Below are 25061 nucleotides of genomic sequence, written 5' to 3'. Positions count from 1 at the left end.
TCGATCAGATGGATTGACACAGTGGCTGCAACAATGGACTCAAAATTAGCAATGAATGTGAGGATTATATGTAGTTTTGCTGTGAGTCAGAACTGACTCGACAGCTCCTAAAAAGAACAGGTGGAGGAGGAAGAAAAATGGCAAGGATAACTGATAATTTGGATGATTATTTTTTAAGTATGATTTTAGTTCAAAAAAGACTCAATGAAGATAATTTTATTCCTCAGTTCGTGTGTTCTCTTTCATAGAAAAATTACAAACCTAAGATTTCCTACATGTACTTGCCGATAACTGCAGTCTAGTAAGTTGATAGTAAGCTGTACCTCAGCAGTTATAGCAACCACTAATATTTTTTAGTTTCTTGAAAAATAATTACAAGTGTAAAGCCAAAATTATTGTCTGTCATGAGGAACAAAAAGAATTGAAAGATTAGATACTGGATTGGAAGAAACATTTCTAGGTCTTAGCGTTAGGAGTGTGGTGCTTTGTATTAAAATTGGAGGCACATTTTTTCCTACTTCACGTTAGTGTGTTGGCTGTGTAGAATCTTGGTTCTTCTCTTTTAGGACTGAAATCCCAATCTAAACGTGCTGTGTCAGCTACACCACCTCGCCCACCATCAAGGAGAGGGAGGACAATGCCTGATAAAATAGGGAGTGCTTCCTCGGGAGCAGAGACTGCCAGCAAGATAATTACTGTCCCTGTGTTTCACCTGTTTCATAAACTCTTGGCAGGTAATATTCAGAACGAAAATCATCCGTGAAATTTTAATAATTTGTAAGTGTGTAAGTCTGAAGTATAACCATCAGGATCGTTTTTAATCAGGTCATTGCTTTAGGTATTACATGAAACCATTTGATAAGGATCATAAGCTCAGTTAAAATCAATAAACTGTTTGTTGAATCAGTTAATCTAGTTTAAAAATTTTACCGAACAAGAGGGTGGTTTCTATGGGCTCTCTGGAACCACTTTATTTCCTTATTCCATATTGTCCTTCCTGTTGAATATTTTTCTCCACTCATTTTTTTCCGTTGAAATTTAAACTTCGCATTTAGTACTGTGGCTTTGAGATTACATTATGAAAGTATCTTATTAAAGTTACTAAATTTGAGGTACTGATAAATAATGTTATCTTTTCCAGAGAATATTTCCCTTTCAAAGAAAGGCTTATTAAATACAAATTTCATTGATAAGGTAAATGAGTTGGTGAGACTTTCTCTGTATGGTTCCCTCTAAGACAAGTGAGAACCAAAAAGGGAGACATTATTGTATATACTATTTCGCACTATGAAGTTGCATGTTTCCTTTTTTGCTTCCTAAATTTTACTATCAATGAGCCATAATGAGCAGAAAAATTCATATTTGGTGATTCCATTACAAGTAACGCAGGAAGCAGTGTAGGACAGATTTTTTTTGGAATTGTTCTAACAACGGAACTGTTAGATATGCCACTAATTGTTAAACAGTATATTTTCCCTACCTACAACAAATTTTTTTTGCTGATATATCTTTTACTGGTGAAAGTAATATCCATTTTATCACCATTTTTGTACTGTCTTGTTATAATCAGACTGCTGACTAACTTTGAGTCATCCAGATGCCTATTGTTATAAAGTTTCATTCATTTCATTTTGTAAATAAGTTTCATTCATTCATCCATGCCCATTTGTTTACATACAGTCTAGCTGCTTTCATGCTGCAGTGGTAGGATTAGAAGTTGTAACAGATGATGTGGATAGCATAGCCTAAAAGTTTTACTATCAGGCCCTTTACAGAAAAAGTTTTCCATTCCCAGATTTATAGGAATGTCTTTTTCTTTGTTTCCTTTTTGCCCATCGCTTAGAAGATCTTGTTGGGATTTGTTGAACAACCGAATAACACTCTCTGCATACATTATTGTTCACACACTTCAGAAATAGATTCAGTTTTTGTGAAATTTTCCCAGGGCCGATTTTAAATTATTTTGAAATTGATGTCAGAACCAAACTCTTCAGTTTAGTGAAGACAGTAAGTAATTGAGTAAATTGAACCAAGTACATGTCTTTTTGGATTCCAGGCTTAACTTAGTTATGTCATTTTCAGGCCAGCCATTGCCATCTGAAATGACACTTGCCCAGCTTTTAACTCTCCTGTATGACCGAAAACTTCCTCAAGGTTACCGCTCAATAGATCTAACTGTTAAATTGGGATCAAGAGTTATCACAGACCCAAGTCTATCAAAAACAGATTCTTTTAAAAGACTACACACTGAGAAAGGTAAGTAATCAGTCTGTCAAAGGAGGATGGAGGAATTTCTTTAGCTAATGACTCAGTTGACCTGTATTTTTATTATATCACCTTAATGAGCTATCATTTTCCTTTATGATTGAGTTATTTATAAATATAAAAATTTGTACTTTTCCGATGGAAGTGGTCATTAAGTTGTAATTCCTCTTGTTACATCACTTATTTTATGAGCATGTTGTGCTTTAATTTCTAATTATTTCTGTAGGAGCCATGTAAATATTTTATCATTTTGTAATCATGTTAGAACCCTGATTAAGAATTTCTAACTTACTGATAATGTATATTGAGTGGTATATTTATGCTTATAAACATTTTCTTCACATAAAATGGGATCATTAAGTTTATTTTTACTTAAATATTCTATTAACTATTTTATTGTGCATTTTTAATTGGCTGTTCATTATATGGATATAACAAAATTTATGTATTTCCAATTTGCTTAAACATTCTGGTTATTTTCAGTTTTTCACTATTAGGTATTACTGGGAAACCCAGGTGGCGTAGTGGTTAAGTGCTGTTATCCAGGAGGTCGGCAGTTTGAATCCACCAGGTGTTCCTTGGTAACTCTGTGGTGCAGTTCTACTCTGTCCTGTAGGGTCACTATGAGTCGGAATCGACTCATCGGCAGTGGATGTGGTTTTTTTTTTTTTAATGTTACTGACCATTTGTATTCTCTAGGAAATAATAGTAAATTTCTCTGGCTGAATTTTCAGCAGGATTATTTGTCTCTCACTCTCTTTTTAAGTGTTTATAAAGTCTGGTAATGTGTTGAACATACTAACTTTTTGGTTTTTCTTTGTAATTCAAAGTCAAAATGATAAGGTATAATTTTTAGTTTTCAGTAAGAGAAGGCTTTGTCATTACACAGATTTTTCCTAAATAGAAACTTTAGAACATGGTACATATATATATATATATATATATTTGCTGATAGTCTGTATGTCTAAGGACTTACTAATTTTAACATAGAGTGTAACTTATAGCTGTGCCTTAAAGGACAGTGCCTCTCAAACTTCAATATGCTTACAAATCACATATACAGCCTTGTTCATGTCTAGGGTAGGACCTGATATTCTGCATTTCTAACAAGCTCTCAGGTGATGCCAAAGGTAGGTTCATGAATCACACTTTGAATGAGAGTTCACTTAAAAGTTATGGTAGCATCTAGCATTAATACAGCAATATCTCAGTGCTTGTGTTCTTTTGTTGAGCAGGAGAGATAAAAATATCTGCTTTCATAAATGAAGGCATATTCTAAAAATAGATACTTTCTTGCCTATTAAAGTATTATTTGTAATTTATTTTTCTAGATCATGGAGAGTTACTTGGAAGCTGTCTAGAAGATGAGGCTCTCACTCCAAGTGATGAGTCTCTGGAAGGGATATTGGATGAATCTTTACTCGAAACTTGCCCTATTCAGTCACCGTTACAAGTTTTTGCAGGAATGGGCGGATTGGCTCTTATTGCAGAGAGATTGCCCATGCTATATCCAGAAGTGATTCAACAGGTAAGATAAGATTCCTAATTGAAATGTGTCATTCCATGGTGAAGCCCTTCATCTGTTTTTTAGAAACTTTACTTGGCGTTAACTTTCTGGAAGTTTCCTTTCTTTTCCAATCTCTGAGCATTGTTTAAATCTTTCAAAGGTCAGCCTGTACAGAGCTTTGTGAAATTAGTTGGCACTAAAGAAACATCAAAGAGAGAGCACATTTGCTAAAGACTCATCACACTTTAGTATTTACCTTGATTTCATCTCACACTGTAATCTCATTTCTGTGCTTCTTTAGATGTGATATTTATTTATGGATTTGGAAATGGGAGGGTAAAATGGTAATGTATGTAGTTACCCAACTATGTTATGTCTTTTTAACTTACATTCCTGGCTTCAGTTCCATTTTAGGTAGTTTAAAAAACATTACTTTAACCTACGTGGTTCATGGAACGTCTGAAATATGAAGCACTTTATGTTTGTTGAATGAGGTACAGGAATTATTCTCTGTAATTTCATGTAATTAGTATATAAATGCCTATTCAGAAAATGATTATTGCTTACCTATTCAAAAAGTTTAAGATATTCTGATTTTAAGATGATAATAACCTTGGTATAAAAAGATTGACAGAGAAAAATAATGATTCAAGTGTAATTTCTTACTGGAAAAAGGAATGGCATAATTAGTCAAATGTTTGAAGCAGAAAAGACCCCGGCATTTCCAAGATTATGATCACTTTGTGAGAAACACTAAAAAAAAATTGATAACCTATCAAATTCAGATAAATTAGACCAGAATCTGTTAAATGAGAAGATAACATGGCATAAACCCTCTCATGTACATACATTTTCTGTTTTGTGTCTTCATTTTTATTGCCCATTTTTAAGTTCTGCATATTCTTAAAATATTGTTTTATCACTGTCAGTTGTTGTTGTTAGTTGCCTTTGAGTGGGTTCCAACTTATGCCGACCCCACGTGTGCAGAGTAGAATTGTTCCATAGGATTTTCAAGACTGTGACCTTTTAGAAGCAGATTGCCTGCCCTGTCTTCCGAAGCACCTCTGGGTAGGTTCAAACTGACAACCTTTAAGCTAGTAGTCACATACTTAACTATCCAGAGACCAGAGATCTGGGAAGTAAATTTCATATGCTTGCACAGCTTTGTATATACTAGATATTTCCAGGGTCACACAGCTTTGTGAGTAGTAGATAACGTTCATCACCGTAATTCTTCATATTCTAGATCTAGTGCTTTTCTGTTGTGCCTAGGTTCCTTTACTCCCATTGGATACCTTTCTCTACTTGAGAAACCATTGCTTAATCCAAGATCGTGAAGATTTATACCTTCATCTTCTAAGAATTTAAGTTTTACATCTTACGTTTAGGTATTTGATCTTTTTGAGTTAATTTTTGTATATTGTGTGTGTGAGATAGGGGGCCCATATTCTTTTCTGTGAGGATTTCCACTTTTCCTAGCACCATTTATTGAAAACACTGTTCTTTCCTCCATGAATTGTCTTGATGGCCTTATTAAAAATCAACTGACTATAAATGAGAGGGTTTGTTTCTTGAATCTCAGTTCCCTATCATTGATCTATATATCTGTCCTTAAGCCGGTGTCATACTGTCTTGATTGTACTGCTGTAGTAAGCTTTGAAATTGGGAGTGTGAAGCCTCAAATTTAGTTCTTTTTCAAGATTGTTTTGGAAATTCTGGGTCCCCTGTATTTCCGTATGAATTTTAGGATCAGTTTATGAATTTCTCTAAAACAAGACACCTGTGATTTTGGTAGGGATTGCATTGAATCTTTAGATCAGTTTGGGAATATTATTGCTGTCTGAACAATGTTAAGTCTCCTGATCCATGAACATGGAATGTTTTTCCATTTTATTTAGGTCTTTTTACATTTCTTTCAATGATGGTTTTATAGCTTTCAGAGTACAAGTATTATACTTCTTTTCTTAAATTTATTCCTACATGTTTAATTCTGTTTAATACATCTTTTAATTGTTCACTACATGTGTATAGAAATAAAATTGACTTTTGTGTATTAATCCTGTTTCCTCAAACCTTGCTGAGCTCATTTATTATTGCTGATAGTTGTGTGTGTTCTTTATGATTTTTTTTTGTTGTTTACATTATGTAATCTGTGAATAGAGCTAGCTTAACTTGTTTCTAATTCCCTTTTATTTTTATATCTTCCCAAATACAAATGTCAAATAGGAGTAGAGCCTTCAGTACAAATGCTGAGTAGACGTGGTAAGAATGTTTAGCCTTGTCTTGATCCTGATCATAGAGAGAAAGTTTTCAGTCATTCACCATTAAGTATGATGTTTCCTGTGGTTTTATAAGTCTTCATCGGGTTGAGGAAGTTCCCTTTGGTTTCTAGTTTTTTGAGTTTTATATCATGAAAGGGTGTTGGATTTTGTTGAATGTTCTCTCTGTACATCTATTGAGATGGCCATATTGTTTTTGTCCTTTATTCTGTTAATATGGGGTATTATATTGATTGGTACCTTCATTGGTATGTTGATTGAGAGTAGAATGCTGCTATAATGCCTAGAAATGTGGAAGTGGCTTTAGAATTGGACAGTTTACAGAATGTGGAAGAATGTTGAGGAGCATGATTAAAAAAAAAAAAAAAAAAAGAAGCCTGGATTGTGTTTAACAGACTGTTAGTCAAATGTGGATGTTGGTAGAAATATGGATGTTAAAGGTGTTCCTGGTGAGTAAATACCTGTATTAGAGGATACCTAGGTTGTCGTAAACAGGCCGTTGACGGAAATATGGTTGCTCAAAGTGCTGTTGGTGAAGCTCAGAAGGAAATGAAGAACATGTTATTGAAAACTGAGGGAGAGGGGATCCTTGTCATATAGTGGCAACAGTTTAACTGAACTATGTCCTAAATTTGGAAAGGAGCACTTCTAAGTGGTAAAATTAGAGATTTAGCTGAGGTGCAGCCTGGTTTCTTCCTGGTGCTTATAATAAAATGAGAGAAGGTAAATTGAGGGAAGAACTGTTATGCAACAAGCAACTAGCACTTGATGTTTAGGGAAATTCTGAGCCTATACAGATTACAAAAGACCTGAAGTTAGGAGATTCCCTATTAGTAAAGTATGTTCTGGAGAGAAGGCCAGGGGTATAGCTCGGCAGCTTTTGCTGTTGCCTCATAAAAGTCAAAAGATCAGAATATTCAGTCACACAGAGGGCTCTTTAAAGAGGTTACTCCTGGGTTCCCTCAGCCATCTAAGCAGAAGTCAGGAATACAGGAGTTTATGTGACATGGAAGTAGAGGACAGTGAAGTGTCCAGGAACCAAAGAACCAATGCAAGAGCCTTCTCTAGAAGCTGGAAAAAGCAAGGAACAGGTTCTCCCGTCAAATTTCCAGAAGGAATGCAACCTTTAATTTTAGCCCCATAAGACCCATTTTGGACTTCTGACCTCAAGAACTGTAGGATAATAAATTTGTTTTTAAGCCACTAAGTTTGTGGTAATTTGTTACAGCAGCAATAGGAAACTCATACAGATTTTAGGCTGTTCCTTTCTTCTCATATCTTTGTCTGGTTTTGATATCAGAGTAATATTGGCTTCATGGAATGAGTTGGGAAATGCCCCCTATTCTATTTTTTGGGAAGAGTTTGTGAATAATTGGTATCAATGCTTTTTATGTGCTCATTGGCTGTTCATATATCTTTTTTTGAGAACTGTCTATTCAAATACTTCGCCCATTTTTTCTTTTTTGTTCCCTGAGACGATGGGACCCAGAATCCTCAGAGCATAAATTCGGTCCTTCAGGGAGTTTGGATGTGCCTGTGGAACTTCCATGACTTTGCCTTGGACAAGTTGTGCCGGCTTCCCCAGCATTGTGTACTGTCTTACCCTTCACCAAAGTTATCATTATCTATTGTCTATTTAGTGTTTTCCCATCCCTATCCCTCCCCTCTGTTGTAACCATCAAAGATTATTTCTTTTTGTATGTAAACCTTTTCATGAGTTTTTATAGTAGCGGTCTCATACAATATTTGACCTTTTGTGATTGACATATTTTACTCAGCATAGTGTCCTCCAGATTCACCCATATCATGAGATGCTTCAAAGATTAATCATTGTTCTTTATCATACCTTAGTACTCCATTGTGTGTCTGTACCGTAGTTGTTTATGCATTCATCTGTTGATGGGCATCTAGGTGGTTTCCATCTTTCTGTCATGAACAATACTGCAGTGAGCCTGGGCGTGCATATGTCTATTCATGTGATGGCTGTTACTTCCCTAGGATATATTCCTAGGAGTGGAATTGCTGGATCATATGGTATTTCTATTTCTAGCTTTCTAAGGAACTGCGATTGTTTTCCAAAGTGGTTGTACCATTTTACATTCCCACCAGCAGTGCATAAGAGTTCCAGCCTCCCTGCAGCCTCTCCAACATTTATTATTTTCTTGTTTTTTGATTCTTGCTAGTAACCCTGGGCTGGGATGAGATGGTATCTCATTGTGGTTTTGATTTGCATTTTTCTAATAGCTAGTGATTGCAAGCATTTCCTCATATATCTGTTAGCCACTTGAATGTCTTCTTTGGTGAAGTGTCTGTTCATTTTCTTTGCCCATTTTTTAATTGGATTATTTGTCTTTTTGGAAACGCTGGTGGTGTAGTGGTTAAGTGCTACGGCTGCTAACCAAAAGGTCGGCAGTTTGAATCCACCAGGCGCTCCTTGGAAACTCTGTGGGGCAGTTCTACTCTGTCCTATAGGGTTGCTATGAGTCAGAATCGACTTGACTGTAATGGGTTTGGTTTTGGTTTTGGTATTTGTCTTTTTGTTGTAGAGATGTTGGATTTTCCTGTAGATTTTAGAGATTAGACCTTTGTCAGGTTTGTCAACCAAAATTTTTTCCCCAGCCTATAGGTTCTCTTTTTACACTTTTGGTAAAGCCTTTGGATGAGCATAAGTGTTCAATTTTTAGAAGATTTCAGCTATCTAGCTTATTGTCTCAAGTTTGTGTGTTGTTGGTTGTGGTTTGTATCCTGTTAATCCTCTGTATAAGGGCCTCTAGCATTGATCCTATTTTTTCTTCTATGATCTTTATAGCTTCTTGTTTTATATTTAAGTCTTTAATCCATTTTGAGTTAGTTTTTGTGTATGGTGTGAGGCATGGTTCCTGTTTTATTTTTTTTGCAGATGGACATCCTGTTTTGCCAGTACCATTTGTTAAAAAGACTGTCTTTTCCCCATTTGATAGATTTGGGGCCCTTGTAGAAGATCAGGTGACCGTAGGTGAATGGATCTGTATCTCGGTTCTCAATTCTGCTCCATCGGTCAGTATATCTGTTGTTGTACCAGTATCAGGCTGTTTTAACAACCATAGCTGTTTTGAGGTCAGGTAGTGCAAGCCCTTTACCTTTTTCTTCTTCGGTAGTGCTTTACTTATCCAGGGCCTCTTCCCTTTCCATATAAAGTTAAATATTAGTTTTTCCATCTTGTTGAAAAATGGTGTGGGTATGTGGATCAGGATTACATTGTATTTGTAGATTGGTTTGGGTAGAATTGACATGTTCACAGTGTTGAGTCTGCCTATCCATGAGTGTGGTATGTTTTTCCATTTATGTAGCTCTCTTTTGGCTTCTTGCAGTAGTGTTTTATAGTTTTCTTTGTATAGGTTTATTCCTAAGTATTTTATTTTTTTAGGGGTAATATAAATGGTACTGTTTTCCTGATTTCCTTTTTGTTGTTTACTTTATTGGTGTATAGGAATCCAGATGATTTTTGTATGTTTATCTTCTATCCTGCTACTCTGCTGAATCTATTACTTTCAGTAGTTTTCTCATGGAGTCTTTTGAGTTTTCTATGTATAGTATCGTATCTGCAAATAGGGACAGTTTTACTTCTTCCATCCCAATTTGGATGCCCTTTATTTCTTTGTCTTGTCTTACTGCTTTATCTGGGACTTTCAGCACAATCTTAAATAGGATTGGTGATAAAAGGCATCCCTGTCTTGTTCCTCTTCTCAAGGGGAATGTTTTCAACCTCTCTACATTAAGAAGCGTGTTGGCTCTTGGGTGCCCTTTATTCCGTTGAGGAATTTCCCTTCTATACCTATTTTATTGAGAGTTGGGTGTTGGACTTTGTCGAATGCCTTTTCTGCATCAATTGAGATGATCATGTGATTTTTTTATTTACGTGGTGGATTATGTTGATTGATTCTCTGATGTTGAACCTTGCGTACCTGGTATGCATCCCACTTGGTGGGGTCATATTCTTACATATGATGTTGAATTCTATTGGCTAGAATTTTGTTGAGAATTTTTGTATCTATATTCATCAGAAATAGTGGTCTGAAATTTTGTTTTATTGTGGTGTTTTTGCCAGGTTTTGGTATCAGGGTTATGCTGGGTTCATAGAATGAATTCGGAAGTATCCCATCTTTTTCTTTGCTCTGAAAGAGTTTGAGTGGTATGGTGCAAGCTCTTCTCTGAATGCTTGGTAGAATTTTCCAGTGAAGCCATCTGGGCCAGGGCATTTTTTTGTTGGGAGTTTTTTTAATTACTTTTTCAATTTCTTCTCTTGTTACGGGCCTGTTCGGATTTTCAGTATGAGTTCGTGTTAGTTTGGGTAGGTAGTGGATTTCTAGAAATTTGTCCCTTTTCTGTAGGCTTTCAAATTTGTTGGAGTATCGTTTTTCGTAATACTCTGTTATGATCCTTTTTATTCCAGTCGAGTGTATTGTAATGTCCTGCATTTCATTTCTTATATGGGTTATTTGCATCCTCTTTTGTTTTTCTTTTGTCAGTTTGACCAGTGGTTTGTCGATTTTGTTGATCCTTTCAGAGAACCAACTTTCGTTTCCGTTGATTCTTTCTATTCTCTGTCTCATTTATTTCAGATCTGATCTTTATTATTTCCTTTCCTCCGGTGACTGTGGGCTTCTTTTGCTGTTCTTTTTCTATTTGTTTGAGTTGTGTAGCTAATATTTTGATTTTGTCCCTTCTTTTTTTGATGTGTGCATCTATTGCTATTAATTGACTTCTGAGCACTGCCTTTGCTGTGACCTAAAAGTGGTATGATGTGTTTTCATTCTTGTTTGATTCTAGTAATCTTTTGATTCCATCTTTGATTTCTTCTATTACCCAGTGGTTTTTAAGTTGGGTGTTATTCGGTTTACATGTATTTGATTATTTTCTCTTGCTTTTCCTGTTGTTAATTTCTACTTTGGTCACATGATCAGAGAGGATACTTTGTATTATCTCAATGTTTTGAATTTTATTGAGGGTTGCTATGTGGTCTAAGATGTGGCCTGTTCTGGAGAACATTCCATGTGCATTGGAAAAGAATATGAGTTTTGCAACTGTTGGGTAGAGTGTTCTATATATGTCTATGAGGTCAAGTTGGTTGATTGTGGCCTTTAGAAATTCTGTACCTTTGTTGAGCTTCTGTCTAGCTGTTCTGTCCTTTACCAAGAGTGTTGTGTTGAAGTCTCCTACTATTATTGGGGAACTGTCAATTTCTCTTTTGGAGCCCTGTCATTGAGTGCATAGACAGCTATTTTGGTTGTCTCATGATGGATTATCCCTTTAATCATTATATAATGCCCTTCTTTGTCTTTTATGGTGGATTTTGTTTTAAAGTCTGTTTTATCCAAGAACAGTATTGCCATTCCTACTATTTTAGCTTGATGTATATTTTTCCATCCTTTTATTTTTAATAAATTTTTGTCTTTATTTCTAAGGTGTGTCTCTTGTAGACAGCATATTGATGGATTCTGTTCTCTTATCCATTCTGTCACTCTCTGTCTCTTTATGGGTGCATTTAGGCCATTTACGTTCATTATAACTATTGATTAGTGTGAGTTTATTTCTGTCATTTGGTAGTGCCTTTTTTGTGGTGCTGACGTTTTCTTTGTTCCTTTTACTCTCTTGTGCTGAATTCCTTTTGTTTGTGGATTTTTTTCCATTTCTTTTGTTGTAGATTTTGTTTACTGAGACTGTTTTTCTTCTTTATTTTGATTAGAAGGTTTCTTAACTTTCTTTATAGTTACCTTGAAATTTACCCTTCATAAGTTTAAACCAGTCTTTTAGTACTCAATATTACCTTGACTGCCTCTCCATTTGAAAGTTCTGTACCTGTACCATTTCTTCTGTCTTTTACTATTCTGATGTTGTCACTTGCAGATTAACCTCTCTGGTTCCCTGGTGTAAATGTTTTAGTTATATTTTGTCCTCGAGAGTTCATTACTTAGGTTGGTATCTTGCTGATGTATTCTTGTGAGCTAGATTCAGGCTGTCGTCTGATGTTGTCTGTTCTCTAACCGAAGGATTCCCTTTAATAATTCTTCTAAGTTTGGTTTGGTTTTTACATATTTCGTTAATTTCTGTTTGTCTGGAAATGTCCTAATTTCACCATGATATTTGAGCAAGAGTTTTGCAGGATATTCTTAGTTGGCAGTATTTATTTTCAAGCTTTTACATATATAATCCCATTGCCTTGTTGCCTGTATGGTTTCTGCTGAGTAATCAAAGCTTAGTCTTATTGTTTCCCCTCTATATGTGATTTTTTGTTTTTCTCGAGCTGCTCTCACAATTCTTTGTCTTTGGTCTTAATGATTGTGAATATGATATGCCTTGGTGGTTTTCCTTTGGTGTCTATCCTATATGGGGTTCGTTGAGCTTCTTTGATGGTCAGCATTTCATCCTTCATGATATTAGGGAAGCTTTCTGTCAGCAATTCTTCAATGATCCTGTCTGTGTTTTCCATTTTCTCCCCTTGTTCTGGAACTCCGATCACTCAGACTTTTGCTTTTGATTGTATCCCACATTGTTCTCAGCGTTTCTTCATTTTTCTTCATTCTTTCTCTGAGTTTTTACTCATACAAAGTAGTATTCAAGGATTAGTCTTCAGTTTTCCTAATTGTGTCTTCCATTGTTTGAACGTGTTCCTCATGCCTTCTGTGACGCTGTCTATTTCTGAAATCTTGTTGTTTTTCTTTTGGATTTCTAATTGCTATTTTTGTATGGTTTCTAGTTGTGGATTTATTTTGACATTTTGTTCCTATGAATTCAGTTGTGTTGTGTGTCTTTTCCACGATTGTCTCTTTTTTCACTTTTTTTTTTCCATCTTTTCCTTCAACTCTTGGATAGCTCTGAATATTAGACACTTGAATTCCCTATTAGGTAGTTTCAGTGCCTTTTCTTCTATTGAAAGGTCATCTGGTGTTTCATTTTGGATGCCTACTGGAACCATCCTGTACTGTTTTTTTTATATGTTTTGATATTGTTTGCTGTCTTCGGGACATTCAGTAGTTATTTTGTTTGTTTATTGATTGTAGATTTGTTTGTTTCATCCTGATTTTTTGTATTATTTGGTGATCTCTGAGCAGCCAGGCTGGGCATTCTTTGTTGTTTGCTCTTTTGTGGGCACGATACTTCCCACCACCTGGTCCAGTGGGCAGGACCTGTTGCTCAGCTATGTGGGAGGGTCTGGGATGGGTTGACAGAGTGGGACTGGGAGTTAGTGCAGGAGAGGTTCCAGTAGACTTTGCCTATGCTGCTCAGGGGTGTGGTGCTCAGCACACAGTGCAGATAGGCAGGAGGGAGGGGTGATGTTGTGATGTTTGGAACTAAGTGGGTGTGGGATAGAAGAAAAAGAGGAGAGAGAAACAGGAGCCAAAAAAAAGTGCTGAGAAAGCTTGCTGTTGGATTGGTACAATCACGGGGAAACCATGTGCTGGTGGCTTTCTAGCCAGGCAGTGAGGAACAGCCCATCAAGAACAGACAGATATGGCACATGCAGCTAGGTGGGCAGGAGAAAGGAAAGGAAGAAGGGAAGAAAAAGATGAGAAACTAGACTTTTAAAAAAGAGAGACAGGCACATGTGACCATGTGGTTGGGAGAATGGAATGGAAGGAATGGAGAGAGAGAGAAGAAACTAACGGGAAAAAAAAAAAAAAAAAAGATGCCAGGTGGTTAGGGGGAGGTAAAGGAAGAAAAGTAGAGAGAGACAAGAAGCCAAGGAAAAAACAGAAGGAAGAAAACACAATGTCCAAAGGGAGCCCACTGGAAGTAGATCCCCAGCCTGGCGGTGCCGCACAGCTCATCAAGGAGCAGAGATGGCACACAGCAGCAGGTGTTCAGGAGAAGGGTAAGGAAAGAAGGTAGAGAGAGACACAAAAGTGAGAAAAAACAAAAGAAATGCCTCAAGGGCGCCCACCGGAAGCAAGTCTCCAGCCAAGCAGCATTGCAAAGCCCGTGAAGAAGGAGCAGAGATGACACATAGTGCCAGGTGTTCAGGAGTGGGTAAGGAAGGAACGTAGAGAGAGAAAGAAAAAACAAATGCCCCAAGAGAGCCCACTGATGTGGTGGCACGGACCAGGGAAGTGACTCCCCAGCTGGGCAGCACTGCACAGCCTGTCTTGAAGGAGCAAAGATGGCACACAGCACCAGGTGTTCAGGGGCAAAAAAGGGAAGCATGGTAGAGACAAGGAACCAAGAAAAGAAAAAAATAAATCCCCAGGGAGCTTATTGGCTTGGTGGTGCAGACCGGGGAAGTAGCTCCCAAACTGAGTGGCACTGCACAGCCCGTGTAAAAGGAACGAAGATATCACACAGTGCCAGGTATTCAGGAGACAGGAAAAGAAGGAAGGTAGTGAGAGATGAGAAACCGAGAAACGAAGAAAAACAAAAGGGGAAAAAGAAAAAAAATACCCCCAGGGACCCCATAGCATGGTGGTGCTCACCAGGGAAATGGCTCTGCAGCCAAGCAGCGCTTCATAGCCTGTCAAGAAGGAGCAGAGAGGGTACACGGCAAACAGGTGTCTGGGAGAAAGAAATGCAAGGGAGGTAGACAGAGACAAGAAACTGAGAAAAGGGGAAAAAATGCCTCTAGGGAGCAAGAGCCCCTAGGGAGCCCACTGGCATGGTGGCACTGACCAGGGAAGTGGCTCCCCAGCCAAGTGGCACTGCGCAGCCTGTTAAGGAGTGGGGATGGCACATGGAGCAAGGTGTTCAAGAGAAGGGAAAGGAAGGAGGTGAGAGAGAGAGAAGAAACCAAAAGAAGCCAAAAAAAGCAACAAGAGCAACAAAAAAATGGTGCTGAAGGAGCTGGTCGGTGTGGGCGGGATGAATGCAAGTGAGGCAAGCAGACAACATCTCCCCAGTGGAGCGACTATGGCTTACTGGAAAGCACCAGAAGTTGCAAAGGGGGAAGAAGAATGGCAGGTGGGAAAGCGTGTATCACTGGCTATTGGGTGCTCTGTCTCCTGCTGGGAGCTCCGTGAAGCTGCTTTCCCATACTCCCTGTCTGCTGTTCTTGGTGCCTTTGCCCAGTTTTCATTTGGGTTCTTTGTTCTTTTTGTTGTTGAGTTGTAAGAGTTCTTTATACATTCTGGATATGAAATCCTTATCGGATAGTATGGTTACCAAATATTTTGTCTCATCCTCAACAATGTGCATCTTTGCTGACGCTCTATCCTTAATCTTTGTTTTTGCCTGAACCACTATTATATATATATATAATTATACCACAGTATACTTCTGAGTCTTAATGTTGATGAGCAGTTTGATTGCTCCAAATTTTTGGCTATTATGAATAAAGTTGTTATGAATAATTATATATATATATATCAAAGTTGCTATGAGCAATTGTATAATATAAGATTATTTTATTTGCCCTTCTCTGATTTTGGTAAGGTTGCAAGTCTTTCCATATTCCAACTCATTAAAAAATATACATGTAATGATCAAGAGCTTTTAGTTTTTGCTTTCAGTGTATTTATTTTGTCACATAATTTGAGAAATAATATTTTAAGATGTTGAATGATGACAAGACAGTAAACTATCTTTTTGTGCAGCATAACATAATGAATATAAAACTACTTGAATGTGACTTGGAAAATGTTATTGGAATAGATTTAATTTCTGAGTGAAAAGTGCCTTGAATTCCCATGCACCTACAATTGGGGTATTTCATTTTCTGTTATCCTTGTCCAAACCTCAATAGTCCCTTTAGGACTGGCATCAGTTTTGCAGCTATTTTATTCTGTATACAGATGCATTTAGTATTTTAGGAATGTCTTAAAAATATGTCTCTCTGTATTCTCACCAATGATCCTTAAATATATGACTTCAATAGACTGACTCTAGGGGGCCATTTTATGAGTAATGTGAGAATTCTTTGGTTAGTTTAGTATTTATTAAATTATATGTTTGATCGTGAAACTTCTAATTAGCACTTCCCTGAGTGACGTATATTATCCATAACTAAGCAAGAGAAATAAAGAGTTTTTAAATAAAATAACAGGTTTCTATGACCGTCATTTTTAGAATCAGAGTATTTCTCTTAACCATTTTAGGGTAAATTGTAGACATGATACTCCTTTACCCCTAAGAACAAAATCCGGAAATTACCATTGACACAGTATTGTTATCTAAGCTATAGTTCTTATTCGAATTTTGCCTTTTGGCGCGCTAACGTCCTTTAGGGCCAAAAGAAAAAAAATATTTATTTTTCTTTTGCATACTTGGTGGTGGTCCAAGGTTATTCAGTATCATGGGTTGCATTTAGTTATCATGTGTCTTTAGTCTGCTTTAATCTCAAACAGTTCTAATGTGTTTGTCTTTTATGACGTTGAACTTTTTGAAGAATACAGACCAGAAATTTTGTTTATAAAGGCACGCACACATACATACATATTACAGTATTAATAATTGTTTCAGGCAAGAATCAATAAATGCTAAAACTAATGTGTGGAAGTTTGGTGAGAAAGACATTACTTACATAGTCTCAGATTCTGTCTGTAGCTACTTAGTTTCAAAGAGCAAAACAATAACTTTAAGGTAGAGACACTTGACAGACACACCTTAGTCATGATGTCACGTGCCTCCTGATGTTTATTAAAGCTTGTTTTTTAAAATAAATCATTTTATTGTTCCTTATATAGGATCTCTGTGAGTCGAAATCAACTCAGTGGCACACATTATTCCTTACATTCCCATATATTGAAGAAATCATTTGAAGTCTTTAATTTGAACCTGATATTTTTTTTTATTGATACATGCAAAGTCAAATACAGTTTTTTTTCTTTAGGTGAGCGCTCCAGTTGTAACATCTACCACTCAGGAAAAGCCAAAGGATAGTGATCAGTTTGAATGGGTGACCATTGAACAATCGGGGGAATTAGTTTATGAAGCACCAGAAACCATTGCATCTGAGCCTCCACCTATTAAGTCAGCAGTACAGACCATGTCTCCCATACCTGCACATTCTTTGGCTGCTTTTGGATTATTTCTGCGTCTTCCGGGCTATGCTGAAGTGCTACTGAGAGAGAGAAAACATGCCCAGTGCCTTCTTCGATTAGTTTTGGGAGTGACAGATGATGGAGAAGGAAGTAAGTGTTTACTGTTATTAATTAAATTTATCAATACATATGTAAGTACCATGTTATTAATTGCATTTATAGTCTTTGTAAAGTTATCTAAATAATCCTCATTTTAATTTATTCATTCAAAAAGTATTCACTGAGCGCTTACAGAATTGCAGGGTATCATTGGAGAGATTTAAAGATGAAGCGGGTGTGTACATTCTGCCCTCAGGCAGCTGAAGTCCTCCAGTAATAACAATGAGGAATGTATATATATAAACACATGAGCTAACAACTTAGAAAAGCTATGAGACAGGTACATAGAAGCAGTTCCTGGGTTAGGATCTTCCCAGTTAACATACAGTTCATGGTTACAACCAACCCCCGTAAATCCTTTTATGTTGAAAATTCAAGGTACATAAGATGGTTCATAATAACAAATGCGTGCTACTTTTTGATGCACATCAAAACATTATGTTAAAGATATTTTAGTGTATCTAGAAGTGTTTAATGTTTTTTATGTAGAAAGGTATGCTATATATTTGTGTTGTTCTTAAACTAAGAAAAACATTTGACTGATTGCTAAATGTTCCAACTTAATGTACAAATATGATTTAAAGACAGGTTAGAAACGGAATTTACTGGTAATCTGGGGACTGCCTGTATTACAAAGGCTCATGTTGTGAGATTATTCCTTTACTATCCATTATTGTAAATGAAGTGGTATAGTTATTTTAATGGGGCCTTGAAGGTAGATTAGATTTAGGTTGGGTTGAGTCATTTCGGAAAGAGGAAATGTTTTGAGCAGTTGGGAAGCTCAGAACCTGTGAGAGAAAGGGTAAGTTATCTAAACAAAATTTGCATAAAAGGAAGCAGTGAGAGCTCATTTTGAAAGCTGATACTTGTAACAGATCATAGAAAGGCTCATTAAGAACTTTCGATTTTATTCTCATTGGCAGTGAGGATTTATTAAAACTTAAGCAAAGTAGTGTGATGAGAATTGTTTTTAAGAGAGTGAATCTGGTAGCAAATTAGAACAGAATATGGAAAATAATAACAAAATAGTATATAATATATGGAAACCCTGGTGGCATAGTGGTTAAGGACTACGTCTGCTAACCAAAAGGCTGACAGTATGAATCCACCAGCTGCGCCTTGGAAACTCTGTGGGGCAGTTTTACCCTGTTTTTTTTTTTTTTTTTTAATAGGGTCGCTATGAGTCAGTATCGACTCTGTGGCAACCAGTTTGTTGTTTTTTTATATATACATATATATAATATATATCATAATGCTGTAATGATGATATAGAATGGTAATAGAAAGCTATGGTGCTTGTTCTGTTGAGTTAGCATTTTTATTTAATAAAAGGAAAGAAAAGAAAATCACAGGAGAGCCTAGCAACCTTGCAAGTAGATTTTCATTCTGGTTACCTCTGATTGTTCACTGAATAACCATTCAATTTGAAAATCAGTATTATGTTATTTTAACATCACATGGTTTTGAGTAGGGGTGGTTTTCTAACATGCCATATAGAAAGAATAAACAGTTAAACCCTGCACCGCAAAGTATGTTTAGTCTAATAAAACAGTATGACTTTATTTGTGGATCTCTGAAAATGTGAAGCTATAAGATATTCAAACTACATACTTTTTCTTTTATATTGTCATTGTAATGGATTGAATTATATCCCCCCAAAATATGTGTCAGCTTGGTTAGGCCATGTGTGGCTGTTCTCCATTTTGTGATTTTCCGATGTGTTATAAATCATAATCTCTGCCTGTGGTTAAAGAGGATTAGGGTGGGATGTAACACCCTTTCTAAAGTCACATCACTGATCCAGTGTAAAGGGAGTTTCCCTGGGGTGTGGCCTGTACCAGCTTTTATCTTATGAGAGTTGAAAGTGAAGCAAACAGAGAGTTAGGGACCTCATACCACCAAGAAAGAAGTACTGGGAGCAGAGCGCATCCTTTGGACCTGGGATTCCTGCACAGAGAGGCTCCCAGACCAAGGGAAGACTGATGACAAGGACCTTCCTCCAGAGCCAACAGAGAGAAAAAGCCTTCCCCTGGAGCTGACACCCTGAATTTGGACTTCTAGCCTACTAGACTGTGAGGAAATAAATTTTTCTTTGTCAAAGCCATCCACTTCTGGTATTTCTGTTACACAGCACTAGATGACTAAGATGGAATTTCATACCACGAGTAGGGTGCTGCTCTAACAGATACCTAAAGTGTGGAGGTGGTTTTGAAACTGAATGGATAGAAGACTTAGAAGGAAGTAAGGAGAACAGTTAACACCAGACGAGGTGCAGATGGTGAGAAACAGCAGCAAAGTACCAGCAGCAGCAGAACCAGGAGACCAGCGCCAGACAGCACTAGAGCCGAACCACAGAGCAAGAGTGCTCAATGCCTATTTGCAGGAGGCTTCTTGGTGGAGTGGGGTGCGTCTCGGCACTTACCAGTGGCGCTAGACTTGCTGACCCATGGAGCAAGAGAGCTGAGTGCTTATGCGCAAGAAGCTTCCTGGTGGAGTGGGGTGCCTCCAGGCACTTATTAGTAGATCTACAGAGCTTTGGAACACTCACCCCAGCAGAGCAGATGCAGGTATAGGCCTGAGGAGCCAAGAGGCCAGGAACCCAGGAAGCAGAAGCTGAAGAGACAAGGAACACAGGCAGTGGAGCTGCCTCTGTCTAAAAAGGTATGGCCATGGCCTCTGGGGTTTCAAAGTATGGAGCCATGGTCTCTGGTGTTTTTAAAGGTGGAGTTGCCACTCAGATGGACTAGGAAAATTGTGCACCTAAGCCAAGGGAGCATAGTTGCTGTCCCAGTAGGCCTGAAAGGCAGAGCTGAAGCCCAGGGCCGAGGGCCCTCCACTCAGAATCTGGAGTGTGGCCAATACCTAGGGTCTGGAGAGCATGGCCATTGTGTAAATTGTCTCAGAGAACAGAGGAGTATTTTCAAAGCCTAGAGGGGTGACATAATATGTTTTGCTGACTTGTTTGATGCCTGTTACGCCTTCTTATCCTCCAGTTTCTCCCATTTGTAATGGAAATGTGTAGCTTGTGCCTGTTCTGCCATTGTACCTTTGGAAGCAGATAACTTGTATTCTAGATTTCACAGATGAAGAGGGACTTTTGGAGTTTGGACTTGGAGTTAAGACTTTTGCTATAACATGATGGGGTGAATATGTTTTGCATGTTGCAGGATGTGATTTTTTTTTCGGGTGGGGGCCAAAGGGTGGAATGTCATGGATTGAATTATGTCCCCCCAAAAATGTGTGTGTCAATTTGGCTGGGCCATGATGTCCAGTATTGTGTGGTTGTCCTCCATTTTGTGATTGTAATTTTATGTTAAAGAGGGTTAGGGTGGGAGGTAACACCCTTACCAGGTCACATCCCTGATCCAACGTAAAGGGAGTTTTTCCCTGGGGTGTGGCCTGCACCACCTTTTATCTCTCAAGAGCCAAAAAGTAAAGGGAAATCAAGCAGAGAGTTGAGGACCTCATACCAAGAAAGCAGTGCCAGAAGCAGAGTGCGTCCTTTGGACCTGAGTTCCCTGCACAGAAAAGCTCCTAGTCTGGGGGAAGATTGATGAGAAGGCCAAAAGAGAGAGAGAAAGCGCGCCCCTGGAGCTGACGCCCTGAATTTGGACTTTCAGCCTACGTTACTGTGAAGAAATAAATTTCTCTTTGTTAAAGCCATCCATTTGTGGTATTTCTGTTACAGCAGCACTAGATGACTAAGACAGTCATATTGATGTAATATTTCAGAAATGTTGACATTATTTTAAATGATTTCTGTTATAATTGCCATAAAAATTACAGCTTTTCCATACTAGTTTTAGTTGTTTGGTTTCATATATGAATTGTATATAAACCTACTCCTCACTTACTGACATGGTTAGGTTCCAAAGAGCAGGTTGTTACGTGAAAGTGGAAGATGACTAATCATTACCTGACTGCCAAATTACATCATTACGTAACTGCCAAAGCATTGAGAATCATGGCCCAACCAAGTTGACACATAACCTAAACCATCACAGGCTGCGCTACTCTCGCCTTGCACCTCCATGTTTATTACTGCCAGACATATGTCATTAATGTGCAGAATAGTCGGATAGTAGATTTTTACTATTGTCATAAATGCAAAATGTTAGATAATGCAGTAGCTGATAAGTTAGGAGTGGGTGTACTTATTCTAGTAGGTGAGGAATTTCTAATTACTTGATCAGATTTTTTTTGTTGTTTTAAATAGATGGACAGATAAGAAAGATTTTATTTTAGTACTGTGTTACTAGACAGTAGATGTAACCCTAAGCAGAAATGGAGTAAGAATTGCCTTTATGCCATTTCAGACTACTTTTAATGAATATTTATTTAACAGCATAATTCTGATACCCACGTCTATTATAGTTATTTCATCTACTCATGGCGCAGTGTTTTTTGTTTTGTTTTATTTGCATTTAACACTTCTTTTTGGTTAGAATATAGTAGAAAATGGTGTTGCAACAAAAAGTAGTAGTATCATTCTTTCATTATCTGTTCATGGTTAAAACTGCTCCCAAAGCAAGTGGTTAATTTCTTACTGTTAACAAGAAACTTTTACTGCTTCTTTTTTAGTGGTTACGGTTTAATTTAAATTCTATTTTGTAGTGATTTAGTCATAATCCATTAAGACAAAATCCATGGCCATTAATTATAATGCAAATACTATATCGGAGTTTACATATACTATGTCTTACAGAGCTCTTCCTGACATTTATCATTAAAATTTAAGTTATTACTATTGTATTTGTGGTAGTTGGTTGTATTATAACAAATTTAGTGATATAATTTTATATTACATAATCATTATTAACTTATAACCTGGTATATAGCTCCTTCCTGTATTTTAAAATATTTTTTTTTATTTTGCATCCTTTTGTTTTTTAATCTAGGTCATATTCTCCAATCTCCATCAGCCAATGTGCTTCCAACCCTTCCTTTCCATGTCCTTCGTAGCTTGTTTAGCACTACACCTTTGACAACTGATGATGGTGTACTACTAAGGCGGATGGCATTGGAAATTGGAGCACTGCATCTCATTCTTGTCTGTCTCTCTGCTCTGAGTCACCATGCCCCACGAGTTCCAAACTCTAACCTCAATCAAACAGAGGTAGGTTTAATCTAAATTTTTTGCATTATGAAAAACTAAAGTCAATTTGTGGAGTATAACTCGTAAACCCGTTGTAGAATACATTTTTTTCTGAAGTAGCTAATATTTTGGAGACTTGATTGTTCCTTTTTTGCTCCTAAATTCTGACTCGATGGCACTGGGTTTTTGGTTTTAAAACAAAGGATATTTAAGAGAAACTATGAATTTATTTTGTACTCCTTCAGAAAACTGTAAATTAACCCATGCAGTTGAAAACCAGAAAATATTTAGGAGCTTAATAATCATTCCCATTTACCAGGATGTGTTGATTTTATACTGCAACCCTTCTTCCTTTCTTTCCTTGAAAAACCAAAAACACCAGGCCTACTGCCGTCAAGTTGATTCCAACTCACAGTGATCCCTTAGGGTTTCCAAGAATGTAAATCTCTATCGGGTCACTAAGAGTCAGAATCAACTCAACGGCAATGGGTTTGATTTTGGTTATGGAAGCTAACTCCCACGTCTTTCTCCCACGGAGCCACTGGTGGTTTTGAACTGCTGACCTTTCGATTAGCAGTCAGTTGCTTTAACACTATACCACAGGGTTCCTTTTCTTTCTTGAACTTTAGAGAATTATATTAATGAATAGGAGGTTCTAGCCACTACAGAAGGACAAGAAAAAGAAGAAAAAAAAGCCCTCATTATTCTAGATGATTTGGTTGTATTCATAGAAAATCCAAAACATAGTTAATGGAGTGAGTTTAACAAGGCGGTGATATACAAGGTCAGTACATAAAAATCAGTTAATTTCTGTATACCAGCAACAAACATGAGTTTTTAAAAGGTATTTTTAGAATAGCATCAAAAAATAAAAAATGCATAAGAATAAATCTGAAAAAGGGTATGTAAAATCTCTCCGCATAAAATATATGAAATTTTCTCAAGAAACACAAGACTTTAATGTACTGGGATCTGCGTCCATGTCTGTCCCTCATGGATTAGAAGATACAACAATGCAAAAAATGTAATTTCTTCAAAAGAAACACTTTTTTTTCATGGATCATTATTACTTTTTTATTGTGATTTAGGTGAAAGTTTGCATATCAAGTTAGTTTGTCATTACACAGGTAATACACAGGTGTTTTGTGACATTGTATTGCCAGCCTTGCAATGTGTCAGCACTATCGCCTTCTCCACAAAGACACGAGGGAAAGATTAGTCCAAAGGACTAACGGACCACAACTACCAAAACCTCCACCAGACGAAGCCCAGAACAACTAGGTGGTGCCTGCTTACCACCACCAACAGCTCTGGCGGGGATCACAGTGGAGGGTCTTGGACAGAACGGGGGGAAAATGTAGAACAAAATTCAAATTCACATACACACACAAAAAAGACCAGACTTTTCTGGTCTGATAGAGACTGGGGAAACCCCAGGAGTATGACCCTTGGACACCATTTTAACTCAGTACTGAAGTCACTTCTGAGGTTCACCCTTCAGCCAAGGATTAGACAAGTCTATAGGGCCAACAGTAACACACATGGAGGGATGTGCTTCATAGTTCAATCATGTATACGAGACTAATGGGCATAGGAGCCCAAAAGCAGGAATCTCTTCCAAAATTGATCCTTAAGTTTGATACACTTTCAGATTTATTTTGAAGAAAATTGACAAGCCAATTGTAAAGTTTATATGGAAATGCAAAGGATCAAGAATAAGGTCGTTCAAAGAAGATCGATAAATCTTAGCAGACTTATGCTACCATATGTGTAAAGCTATAGTATTGGTGGAAGCATAGATTAATATCCCAGTAAACAGAATAGATGATTCAGATACCATACCCACATATATATGTTCACCTGGTATCTGACAAAGGAGCCCTGGTGACACAGTGGTTAAAGTGCTCAACTGCCCACCAGCTGCTCTGTGGGAGAGAGATGTGGCAGTCGGCTTTAGCAAAGATATACAGCCTTAGAAACCTTGTGGGGCATATAGTTGTACTCTGTCCTGTAGGGTTGACGTGAGTCCGAATCGACAATGGTGGGTGGGTATATGACAAAGGTAACACTGCAGCATAATGGAGTGAGAATGGTCTTATCAATAAATAGTGCAAGGTCATTTCAGTATCCACGAGGAATAAAAATAAATCTTTAATTCTAAGTAGATGGTAAATATAAATGTATATAATATATATAGTATCCTGTTATAAGAAAAAATAGGTGAATACCTTTATAGTCTTGGAGTAGACAAAGATTTCTTGACTAGGATACCAAAAGCTACTACCCCTTAAGGAGAACAAGTTAGGGGATGGGATGGGGGCTAACTACATTAAAATTAAGAATTTTTTTTTCTACCAAAAATATAAGAGAATGAAAAGGTAAGCCACAGAATGAAAAAAGATATCTCTGTTACATATATCTGATAAACGACTTATTTCCTGTGTATGTAGAAAAGGTCAATAAATAAAGGCAGATAACCCAATTTAGAAAAATAGGCAAAATGCTTGAATGTATACTTCATAAAGAGACTATTGAATTATCCAGTAAAAGTGAAATGGTAGTCTATTAGTTATCAGAAAAGTACAAATTAAAACCAGTGCACTACCATTACATACTCATCAGAATCTCTAAATTTAAAAACCAACAATACCAGATACTGTCCCATCATCCTTCGTATTAATACCTATCTGGAAATGTTCATCAGCAGTAGAAAGGATAAGTAAATGTGGGTCCACTATGTAATGGAATACTATATTGTAACAAAAGTAAATAACTACAGGTAACTACACTTAACAGTATTGATAAATCTC

The 25061-nt window shown here is 37.2% G+C and overlaps 1 protein-coding gene across 10 annotated transcripts in view; it reads left to right on the top strand.

Moving 5' to 3' along the window:
* The window catches only part of BIRC6 (baculoviral IAP repeat containing 6), a 383808-nt gene that overhangs the window by 212279 nt on the left and 146468 nt on the right, over window positions 1-25061 (top strand). For all 10 annotated transcript variants that reach the window (XR_007515526.1, XM_049870389.1, XM_049870387.1 and 7 more), the window contains 5 exons: window positions 567-734; window positions 2083-2256; window positions 3597-3793; window positions 16847-17147; window positions 22055-22272. Coding sequence is in view for 9 of the 10 variants with exons in the window: in XM_049870389.1 (XP_049726346.1) it covers window positions 567-734; window positions 2083-2256; window positions 3597-3793; window positions 16847-17147; window positions 22055-22272 (1058 nt within the window). In the remaining variant the exon portion in view is untranslated. The remainder of the gene's footprint in view (window positions 1-566; window positions 735-2082; window positions 2257-3596; window positions 3794-16846; window positions 17148-22054; window positions 22273-25061) is intronic.

Source organism: Elephas maximus, chromosome 26 (genome assembly GCF_024166365.1).
Source record: "Elephas maximus indicus isolate mEleMax1 chromosome 26, mEleMax1 primary haplotype, whole genome shotgun sequence".
In the NCBI taxonomy this organism is placed as follows: domain Eukaryota; kingdom Metazoa; phylum Chordata; class Mammalia; order Proboscidea; family Elephantidae; genus Elephas; species Elephas maximus.
This window is presented reverse-complemented; position numbering and strand designations above follow the sequence as displayed.